Source organism: Arachis hypogaea, chromosome 3, assembly GCF_003086295.3.
Source record: "Arachis hypogaea cultivar Tifrunner chromosome 3, arahy.Tifrunner.gnm2.J5K5, whole genome shotgun sequence".
NCBI classification, from domain to species: domain Eukaryota; kingdom Viridiplantae; phylum Streptophyta; class Magnoliopsida; order Fabales; family Fabaceae; genus Arachis; species Arachis hypogaea.
Genome location: NC_092038.1, coordinates 19750119 through 19761373, shown reverse-complemented (window position 1 = coordinate 19761373; position 11255 = coordinate 19750119). Strand labels below are relative to the sequence as shown.

Below are 11255 nucleotides of genomic sequence, written 5' to 3'. Positions count from 1 at the left end.
TTTTAAATATAAAAATTCTAATCAATTTTACAAAAAATTATATAAAAAACTATTCTCTAAATATTTTTTGAGAACTTATATTTAATGTTGGATATTTTTATTATATTTTAAAATATTTTAATGATAATTTTTTGTTAGCAAAAATGTGAATTATTTTGTCAGCATTTCAAAGATTGAAAATGATTTTAATAGTTTATCCATTATTAAATGTAAATTCAGTAACAAGAAATTTGGATGATAAATATTAATTAGTTAGATTATACTAACAAAGCATTTAACTTTAATGCTGACTATTTCAAAAATCTTACAGAAAAATGGTGATATTTATTGTAGAAGAAAAATATATTCTTTTAATATCTTCTTTCTGAATATACTTAAAAAAGAATTAATCTCCTATCCAAACTATAAAAAATGGATAGGATACCCTTAACATATAGAAAAGGTTATGAATATAATATTGAAACCTGATGAAAATGCATCATAATAAATTCATAATTAACTTTCTTACTTTTGTTAAAGCGACAAACGTCAATACTTAATCTTCTGGCAACATAATTAATCTTTGCTGGCCAACATTCAAAGCTAAGAATGAGAATAGAAAAAAGAAGAAAAACAAAACACAAACAATTCCAAACAACAGTACATAATAGAACAAGCGTACACTGTACCAAAAAAAAAAAAAAAGCAGAACAGTAGAACACCGTTTTCTGTTCCTCTGATTACAAAACCCCATCACTTTTGAATCTTCATTGAATCCTCTCTCTCTCTCTCTCTCTCATCTTTGGATTGGACCATTTTCCTTGGAACTAGTCCTCTCTTGAATCTGAAGTTACCCAAAAGACTTGAACTTCAAGTGTGTTCTTCTCCTTAAACAAAGCCTGGTTTTGGAATTGACATAGATCTTGCCTTTGATACAGTTTGCGAAAAAAAGGGTAGAGATTAAAGCATAAGGTACAACCTGCACTTTTATTTATTTATTTTAATTTGTGTAGTGAGTTCCAAAATCAGTAGCAGTTACTGATAAAGAGACATAAGAGAAGAGAAGGTTGATTGATTAATGACTTATGGTGAAGTTTGCTCCCACCTTTTCCTTCATAAAAAAATGGTTGCTTTTTTGATGGGGGAGTGAAATTGATTGACTAATGTCTAATGGTTTATGAGCTGAGTTTATCAACTGGATGTGGGTCCCAATTCATGTGTCATAGGTTGTTTATGTTTCGTGTAGCTCCCAAATCATAATCTTTTGGCATTGGTGTGGATTGATGCCGATTTAAAGTAGACATCTTAAGCTTGAAAATCATGTTCTATCTTTCAGAAAACATGCACCCTTTTTGCTTAAATGCATGTTAAGGAGGTTGTGGTTTTGGTAATCTGGTTCTCTTTAGTTTTAACAAGTGGTTCCAGTTCTTTTGCTGAAATCATTTTTCTGCCGGGGATTCGACTATTTCGGTTTCATCTGCAGCTTGAAAGAGGTGAATTTATAGACAGAGAAAGTTTGTTCTTGCACTTGAGGTGAAACGGTTCTGGAATTCGATTTGGATTTTGAGCTGTTGTACAAAAGAGTATGAGGAAAAATGCTGGTTCTTATTCAGGAAGGATGTTTAGTGACAGGAAATGGATTATACCCTTTTTCGCAACTTTACTGGTTTCTGTGAGTCTGATCCTGACTGCTATGCTGGGGGCACCGAGTTCTGCTGGCAGGGGAGATCAGCTCACAAGATCGGAGGATTCGAGTGGATATTTTGTGGAATCAGATTTGGAAAGGTCTTATAATGATAATGTGGTTACGAAAATGGAGGCACCTAGGTTTGCATATCTTATTTCAGGAACCAAGGGTGATAGCCAAAGGATGTTGAGAACATTAGAGGCAGTGTACCACCCAAGGAACCAGTACATCTTGCATTTAGATCTTGAGGCTCTGCCCCGTGAAAGGATGGAACTGGCAAATGCAGTGAAAGCAGATCCAATGTTTCGGGAAGTGGAGAATGTGCGTGTTATGTCCCAATCCAATTTGGTGACTTATAAGGGTCCAACAATGATTGCTTGTACCCTCCAAGCGATTGCCATATTATTGAAAGAGAGTTCCGGGTGGGACTGGTTTATAAACCTCAGTGCATCAGATTATCCTCTTATGACACAGGATGGTTAGTAATCAATTCTTTATTTACCTCTTTGATGTTATTATGGTGTTGTTCTTGTGAATTCTTTTCCGTAAGCTCCGGCCTTGTTGGTTGTGGGGATGTAACTTTATGGACTTATTCTTTCAGTTTAAACATTTGATACCATTTCTCAGCTGTTTTGAAAATTTGAAAAACTATGTCATTTGGGTATCTGTTGATCTTTGAGGACGGAAAAGGTTAGAAATATTGGGACTAATGTTACTAGGACAGGAATGGTTATTGAATCAAGGGATTATGATATGTCATAATGTGCTGTCTCTGCTTCTCCTTACATATTGGTATTGCTGTCGATAATATATGATTACTAAGTGTGGACTAGTTTGAGCTAATAATGAATTTCCATTTGTTTCGTAATTTGTTGATTTACAATCCGTAAGTCTGTTGCTTGATTTTGTTACAAATTTTAGGAAATTTGCATTCTATTAAGTAGCTATTGGTTGTCTTGATTTTGTTGAGTTCTTAAGTAATTTAGATAAGTAATATCCTTGGTAGACAAAAATCAATTGGCTATGTTGGCACTCTGAGTGCTTAAGGATAAAAGTTAGTACAGTCTAAAAGGAATATCAGTCTTCATAATCTTGCTTCGGCGCCATTCATGTTACTTTTATATTGAACTCATTGCTACTGGCTTTGGTTTAGTTTTTGCATGATGTCATTGTTTCCTGAAAGGTATGAATTTCCTTTTCCACAAAACTTTGTGAACTTCAATCTTAGCGGTTGCTGAATCTTATCAAAAATCACAACTTAAATTATGTCTTGTAAGATTGTTAGGTTTATCTTTTAATTACAAGAACCATTGTCCCAATGGAGGTGTCACAGCAATAGCAATTGTCAAATCCAAAGTTAATTTTGATTCAAATAACTATTTGGTCAGGGATTAAATATCACCAAAGCACGGCATGTGATCAGTTTAATTGTTTTCCTCTATCTGATATTCAAAGGGATTGACATATATTGTTATATTATTTTATCCATGTGAGGTCTACATAGTTTTCTCCTTGTAGAATTTAGTCACTGATTTGGAATATTTGTGAGGATATCTTATTCCTTTTTGTACCATTCCATGTGTTGCATTTATTAAAAGGTAGTGCACTTATCCAGACACCTTGCATTCTCATGGTTGTTTGATCTATCTTAGTCCTTCTTGAACCTTCTAAGAACCTTTTTGAACTGTGAAGTAATCTGTGTCTCCCTGCTTTTGCAGATTTGCTGCATGTTTTCTCTAATCTATCAAGAGATCTCAATTTCATCGAACACACTCGCCTTGCTGGTTGGAAACTGTAAGAAAATCGCTGCACTTCATAAAATCTCTACTGTAAAATATAATCCCCCTACACACTCCTCTTTCTTGGTGTACTGTATTTGTTGATCCGGATTTCTCGTTATAAATGCTTTTATGCTCAGGAATCAAAGAGCAAAACCAATCATCTATGATCCTGCGCTTTATTTATCAAGGAAATCTGATTTAGCATGGACTACTCAGCGAAGAACACTTCCCACATCTTTTTCCCTTTTCACTGGTATGTCTAAATTTGTGTATTTCTTTATGCTCTATTGCTTTATTTTCCATTACCAATATAAACTTAAATTCCCTTTCAAGGTTTAGCACTGCAAAGGTTGTCAAATATGTAGTTAACTTGCCGAGTTACATTTATTGGCGAATCCCTATAATTTTCTTAAATATGCTTTGATGAACAGGTTCAGCTTGGGTTGTACTGACCCGGTCCTTCGTGGAGTACTGCATATGGGGATGGGATAACTTACCTCGCACGATGCTTATGTATTATGCAAATTTTGTGTCCTCGCCGGAGGGATATTTTCATACTGTCATCTGTAACAATGAAGAATTCCGGCATACAGCAGTAAGCCATGATCTTCATTACATTGCTTGGGACAATCCCCCGAAGCAGCATCCCCGCTCATTAACTATGAAAGACTTCGATAAAATGGTAACAAGTAATGCCCCCTTTGCCCGAAAGTTTCCAAAGGATGATCCCGTTCTAGACAAGATCGACAAAGAACTTCTGAGCCGCACACATAGATTTCCGCCCGGGGCATGGTGTGTTGGGAGCTCAGATGGTGAGGCAGACCCTTGTTCTATACGTGGTAACGATACGGTGTTTAGGCCAGGCCCCGGTGCTGAAAGGTTATGGGAGCTGCTTCAAATACTGGTTTCTGAAGAAAATAAAAGCAAGCGGTGTTTGTGACAAAGAGGTTACCTTCCAAGTAGGGCAGTGTCAAAGTGTAAATAATTGTGATTATAGATCATATACGTATCCAATGTAAAAGTTCAAAATTTTGTGTTCAATGCAGGTTCACAGTAAAAAGCAACAAGCACTGACAACAGAAGTTTTAAACTTTAAAAGTTATTGTTTCAGTTTAGTTGACTTTCACTTTTGGTTGCAATTGCAACCAACCATTTAGGCAATGACCATATTTTTACCTTCTTGGTTACAAAAGAAAATTAAATTTCACATGTGGACTTCATATTCATTATCAAATTGTTTATTATGGATAAAGTCATAGACAATTTTCCGTCATAACCACCCTCTTCAACACTAAAATGTATAATGTTGTGTAGAAATACCCATATTCCCCTCTTTTCTAATGTTGTGTAGATACTCATATTACTTGCTATATATATGATGTAACACTTAATTTCCATTCTATTATATAATAGTGGGATAATGTAAATATTTTAACGTGAAATTTTGAACAGCAGACCACACAAGGTGTACATTTTTAAGAAGCAACATCGACATAGCATAGCTGTGGCATGGCTTTTGTGATGTTAAATCCCATTCTACTATTATGATGCATAATTTTGTAAGTAGCCAGATATGTATACAGATATGTATATCGTGTTCATGGGCAACTTTCAACTCACAGATTAGTGTAGTCAATAATGTTTAGAATGAAGCTATAGCAATCACAACACTAATCCGACAAGATGTGAAAGTTTTGCATAATATTTATGCTGAAACCTCAATCTCATAAGCCCAAGAGTGATCATAGAACAACTCCACAAGAGCCTAACTCAACTACAAAATTAATAATATAATAATTAGAAATGTAACACTTAGAAATAATTTCATCAAATCTAAGATACTACTAAACATATTCTAATATTAAAAATTCACCTCAGAATATATATATATATATATATATATATATATATATACAATTTAGATCATAGCAGGATCTGATGTTACTAAAGATGATCATAAGTTCATAACCTATCCATGGGGCATTTTCATTCCCAGAACCAAACACTAACTTTTCAGCCCCAGCAGGAAAATCCTCACTAAATCTCAGATGCTGTAAGTCTACAACAGTAGAAAGAAGAAACACCTTTAAAACTCAAGACTGCTGGCGTCGGAAGCAGCTGCTTTCGGGTACCCATCATACTCAATCTTCTTGATGTGCAGCGAAGAACACACCATCTTGAACTTGCGCCTCAGCTCATCCATGATCTCCTGCACGTGCTGGTCCTCCGGGTCCATCATGGGGTACCTCTGGAGCAGCTCTTCCATCTGCCTGATACCTGCTTGGGCCCGAGAAGAGAACACCGTGTGGTCAGCCCGGATAGCAGAGACCCAGAGGTCAATGCAGCCCTTGTAGAAGCCCAACTCCTCACCGACCTCGAAGCCTACCTTGAGGCCCACCTGCCTGGCCTCTTCCTTGCCAGTAGCAAGACCTTCAGAATAGCCTTGGTTGTATCCTTCCTTGTGGTGGGTCTCCTCCAAGTTCAGCGAAGAATCGAATATGTCATCCATGGCCAGTGATTTTGGCCAAAAAAGAACTTACTTCAATTTATTAACTGCAGTTCACAAGATTTCTGTTTTAATTTTTATGGTCCTGGAAAAAGAGAGATGATGCAGGAGTTAGTTATAAGTAGAGGTGTAATCTGGTAGTGTTGGAAGAGAAATAACCCTTTAGATTGATGCACTTTTCATAACTAAACCTCAATGGAAACAATCGATTACAAGTGGGAATAGTTATCAAAACCAAACTGATAATCAAATTGGCCATACTCTTGGGTCACTAGGCCCACCGGTTGGCCCGGTCTCACTTAAATAATCAATTGTCTAGAGATTAATCAAGACAGAGAAAACATTCCGAAAATTAAAGTAATAATGCAAAGGCTGAAATTATGACTTTTTTTGTTTTTCAAGGAAATATATTCCATTGGAAAATAAACTAATATAGCAGCATTCCAATATTTTTTTTGTGAACATGAACATTCCTCTAGAAAAATTCTAAGTGTGTGGCTGTGACTTGTAATTATGTTTTTATGAGCCACAATATATCTTCTACTGTCACTATCTTTTTTTTTTTTTTCCCAATTTTTAGCATCTTTGTTCTAAACATGCAAAGCAAAACAAAAGGGCCAAAGAACAGAACATAGAAGATCCTTCCTGAATGAAAAACAAGCCAAATATAACAAAAAAACCTTCAACTCAAATGAAAATTCCCTGTTGAAACTCTTTTTTATCCGATAGTTGAATCCACTCACAAAGAAACGCATAGCAAGGGGGTGAGCGTTGCAGTACAAAATCAACAAATCCAGGCACAAACACACCCGGTCACAAACACAGCAATAAGATACAGAAAACAGTCCTCAAAACATAAACAACAAACTAAAACTAACAGATAAGCACATAGCAAAGACTAAAGGCTACAGATGTAAACCGAAACACCCTCATGTCCTCCCTGATTCTAGCTTTCTATCAGTCCAATTCCCTTGCCAAATATCCCTTCAAAGTTAATATTTCACGGTACAAGTCCTCTAATTGTAAACCTTCCCATTTTCTCTCTTTTTAAAACAAACTCTTATTACCACTGACCTCCAAATCAAACTATTGCAAAGTGATTAATCCATTGAGGAAATTAAAGAGTGTTACACAACACCAGACGAAAGACCCTTTATTGAATCTTCATCATTTGATTATCAAGCTAGGAGACAAAGTTTGTAGTGTTAATGAAATGTTTTCTGTCCTATTATCTCTCTTAGTTTCTCCAACTTTAGTATACTAGCCTCAAGAATGGAAAAAGAACAAAGAGAACAACTTAAATCAATTAGTTTTACATACAAATACAATTCATCTAAACCTATTACAAATTAAATCAATCACTGTTACCTACAAATACAAATAGCATCAATACATTAAAACAGAAAAAAAAATTAATAAAAAAAAAAAAACTCACCTACACTACACTGCAGAATGACGACGGAGTAAGCAGAGGCAGACGAGGCACGAGGCGGAAGCAGAGACAGGCAAGGCACGGCAGAGCCAAGGCGGACGGGACGACACAGACGGAGAAGGAAGAGGGGAGCAGACACTGGCAACGCGGGGATGAGGCAGAGGATCGGGAGAGGGGAGTGACGAGTGACGACCTCCGTCGTTGGCTGCCGTTGTGTTTGGCAATAACTGTGCGGAACCGCGGTGAATGAGGTAGAGAGGGGAGAGTGAGTGAATGTGAATCTGTGATTCTTGGGAGAGAGTGACTTCAGGCTGGGGATTTGCCGTTGGGAAATTACTAATAAGGGCTTTTTATTTTTTATTTTTTGAGTAGGGTGACAATTGAATCTTGAGAATTTTGCGATCGGACAAGTTATACTCTGAAAAAAAAATAACAATTAGGTTGTGTTTGTTTATAGAGACCAAGGTTGCGAGAACCAGACCGGTCATTGAACCGGTTAAGTGACTGGTTTAATAGTTTAATGGTTCAACCAGGGTCGAACCGTGGTTGAACCGGTTTAATTGATAAACTTTTGTTCGGTAAGGATGTTAGACTTTTATGCACTTGTATATATAAAATTTGCAGCCAAAACAAAAGTGATATGTCTGTAAATTTGGATCCAACAAGAAGTAGCCAAAGTAAAGAAACACCCAAAATAATCAAAATGAAACTTTTCTGCAGCAAGCATCATTAACCCTTAAAATTAAAGATGACAAATTTCTCATTCTAACACAAGCATAGTAAGCTATGTTCTTTAACTGTGATTGCAATGCAACAACAAACCATTATGTCCCAATGTCATACACAACATCAAGGTAATACATTTAAAAAGAATAAATAAATAAACAAAAGGAGTTCAGCTCAAAACATGAGTAAGCCCTTCAAATAATCAAAAGTTTATTTGGTCCTTCGAATATGCATTTGACATCAAATTGATCATCAATTTATATATATTACTAAAATGGTCAAATTAGTCCCAAAGATATATGAGACATCTAATTGTCTCTTCACTATCAATCTGTTACATTTCTCCATAAAATTAGACCTCAAAAACATAAAATTGGTCCTTGGTGAACAAAAAATTGATTATTAAAGGACCATTTTGATGCTGTTGACACAAATGAGCATCAATGTGGGTACCTGAACTTTTCTAGGCCTACATGAAATATAAGGATTTAAAATAATAGAATAAAAAGCAGCAGAAGCAAAACTTTGAACAGAAACTGAATTTTAATTCAATTCTCTAGCAATAACTTGATACATCATATGCATTGTTGGCTCTGTATAAGAAAAGAAAGATCTGAGAAAATATTTGCCTTGGAATTATATCAATTCATATAGCATTTAAAATCCAGAATTATATCCAGCAAAAGTCAATGTAGCATTCAAAATCCAGAGTCCCAAAATTGTATCAATTCTATATAGCATTCAAAATCCAGAATCCAAAATTGAACTTATATCAAATTTATATTAAGCAAATTCAGAATTACAGAATGATTAATTCATATAATTAACAAAAAAAAAAAAACTGAAAAGCAGAAGAAGAACTCTGCATCAAGCCATCAATTCATATAATTAACAAGACAATTGAACTAACAATCTTCCAACAAACAATTCATATAGTTAATTAACAAAATAAAAAAATTAATTCAAAAACCTAAGAACTCACCGTGGCAGAGAGCAAGAAGGCCTAAGTTCCAGGACGACCAGAACAACGACGCCGACGACCAGGGCGACCAGACGACACCGACGCCAGAAGCTCCAGAGTTCAGACGACTAGATGACGACGCCGCTGACAGCAGCTTCGATCCGGGACCGGGAGTTCCTTCTGCCCGTTGGAGTTCCTTCTGCCGGCGTCGATTGTGGAGCTTGTTGCCGGGTTAGGGTTCGAAAATGGAAGAGGAAATTAGGGCAGCTATGGGTTAGGGTTCGAAAATGGAAGAGGAAATGGATGGGTTGGGTGGGTGGGTCACTACTCACTAGTACAGTAAGGGGGTTTTTTTTTCCTTCCCCTCGGTGTCAAAACGACGCCGTTTTGATGGATAATGAAAAACCGTTGATTTAAAAAACCAGACTGGTTCACCCGTTTTGCCGGTTAACCGCCGGTTCGGCCAATTTTTCTATCGATTTTTTGTAAGACGGTTTTAGGAGTCACCCGGATTGGTTAAATAACCGATTTTTGGTTAACCTGGTCGAACCGGTCAGTCCGGTCCGGTTTTCAAAACCTTGATAGAGACACAAAATTGTATTTGATAGATAAGACATGGACAAAGACATTGTATCTAGATACATTAAATTAGTGTATTTTTTATTCATCGTGACTAGAAGGACACAAAGACACTAACAAGGGATACAACTTAATTTTTATATTTTTTTTATTATTCTTATTGATTCTTCATAATTATACTTTTTATTATTATATTTTTCCTCAAATTTTTTAAATAAAAAATAGAATAAATTAGATTTTCATAATTTGTTCTACTTTATCACCAAACAGAATACAAGAACACTAAATTTTATGTCTCTGTCCTTTATGTCTTATTCTTAGTGTCTTGTCTTGTTCTGTTCTCAAAAACAAATGCAACCTTAGATCCTCCAGAAAATAAAATGTGGACACGTTACATCCTTCAATTAGTAAGACTAACGGCGCTTCTGACGTGGACTATCAATGTAATTGAGGTGTCCGTTAAATGTCACATTGGAATTATTCTAAATGATGCGGATAAATTGGTTCTTGAATGTTGTTTGATTTTAACATGTCCCAAACTCTAATTGTCAAGAATCCCCAATTATTTTCACCCTGAAACAAAATTTTAGCACAACACAAAATGAATAACACCAGAAGCACGAAGCACCAAAGAAAAAGAATAAAGGCAACGGTTGAAATTATAGGAGTGACTTAACACATGAAAGAGATTTCAGCAATAAGATCGCTCCTAAGTGTAACTGTCAGCTATATGCAACAATATACAAGTTTGGAACAGTAGAGAATTTAGATAGGTTGTTCTTAGGATGTCCAAACTATAGGGTAATTTAATTCAATTTTTTTTTTAAATTTTGAGTGTTCCATTGAATTGAAATTCATATTTGTCATTCATGGTATGTTTTTTTGTCCTTATTACATGACAATTTGTCATACTACAAGTTATTTAGATGGTTGAATGATATTACTAGAGATGTGAAAGTTCAAAGTTCTAAGCAAAGAGTGGAGGATAGATTAATTAATTTGGAAGAGAGAATTGTAAGATTGGAAATGGATTGTAGAAATCAGAAATACTCTAAGCAAAATTACTGATAGCAGATTTAAGAATATTGTATATTTTATAGATATTTTTTAATTGTAATTATTGTAAATGTGTGGAGCAAGGGTTCTTAGTAAATCAAATTAGATAGCTGATACATAAATGTAGTAGTATTTATAATTGTATTATTATAAATGCATATTATTATGAATGCAATAATGAATAAGTATTTTTGAATTATTGTATAATCTATTATGATGGATGTTGGTGTTAATGAATGTCATGTTCACATGGATGAAATAAAAGAAAGAAATCACATAATCATTGTGGATTTTGGAGAACGGTTACTGTCTGCAGCTTTTTTCTTTTTCATCACTCTTGCATGCTCCTCTTCGATATCAGTGTCTGATTGGTCAAAATTAGGAGGTGGGAGCTTGTACAGCTCATCTTCAGCGCTCTCATAACCATTATCATCACTGTCATAATCAGAAATAGGAAGATCACCAATTTCATCACACTCTATAGCATCTTTACCACTAAGAATATGATGCTTAATATATATATATATATATATATATATATATATATA

The 11255-nt window shown here is 35.2% G+C and overlaps 2 protein-coding genes across 3 annotated transcripts; one reads left to right on the top strand and one right to left on the bottom strand.

Annotated features, from left to right (window-relative positions):
* Positions 1 to 564: 564 nt before the first annotated feature.
* LOC112789749 (beta-glucuronosyltransferase GlcAT14A) lies at positions 565 to 4656 on the top strand. Its single transcript, XM_025831785.3, has 5 exons — positions 565 to 951; positions 1463 to 2144; positions 3385 to 3460; positions 3585 to 3700; positions 3879 to 4656. The coding sequence occupies exons 2-5, from the start codon at positions 1565 to 1567 to the stop codon at positions 4385 to 4387; spliced, it is 1281 nt and encodes a 426-aa protein (XP_025687570.1). The 5' UTR covers positions 565 to 951; positions 1463 to 1564; the 3' UTR covers positions 4388 to 4656.
* A 557-nt stretch (positions 4657 to 5213) lies between these two features.
* On the bottom strand, positions 5214 to 9437 carry LOC112789750 (uncharacterized). 2 transcript variants are annotated; one of them, XM_025831786.3, is made up of 3 exons: positions 9094 to 9437; positions 7389 to 7803; positions 5214 to 6038 (listed from the first exon to the last, which is right to left on the bottom strand). In XM_025831786.3, exon 3 carries the CDS (start codon positions 5954 to 5956, stop codon positions 5534 to 5536), a length of 423 nt encoding a protein of 140 aa, XP_025687571.1. In that variant the 5' UTR covers positions 5957 to 6038; positions 7389 to 7803; positions 9094 to 9437; the 3' UTR covers positions 5214 to 5533. The 2 variants fall into 2 exon arrangements, with proteins under 2 accessions (XP_025687571.1, XP_025687572.1); XM_025831787.3 differs by lacking the exon at positions 7389 to 7803 and having other exon boundaries at positions 5374 to 6038; positions 9094 to 9397.
* Between the last annotated feature and the right edge of the window lie 1818 nt (positions 9438 to 11255).

Coding starts and splice junctions, on each gene's coding strand:
- LOC112789749 (XM_025831785.3), top strand. CDS start 1,565: ATGAGGAAAAATGCTGGTTCTTATTCAGGAAGGATGTTTAGTGACAGG. Junction 2,145..3,384: donor TCCTCTTATGACACAGGATG/GTTAGTAATCAA, acceptor CTGCTTTTGCAG/ATTTGCTGCATGTTTTCTCT. Junction 3,701..3,878: donor ATCTTTTTCCCTTTTCACTG/GTATGTCTAAAT, acceptor TTTGATGAACAG/GTTCAGCTTGGGTTGTACTG.
- LOC112789750 (XM_025831786.3), bottom strand. CDS start 5,956: ATGGATGACATATTCGATTCTTCGCTGAACTTGGAGGAGACCCACCAC.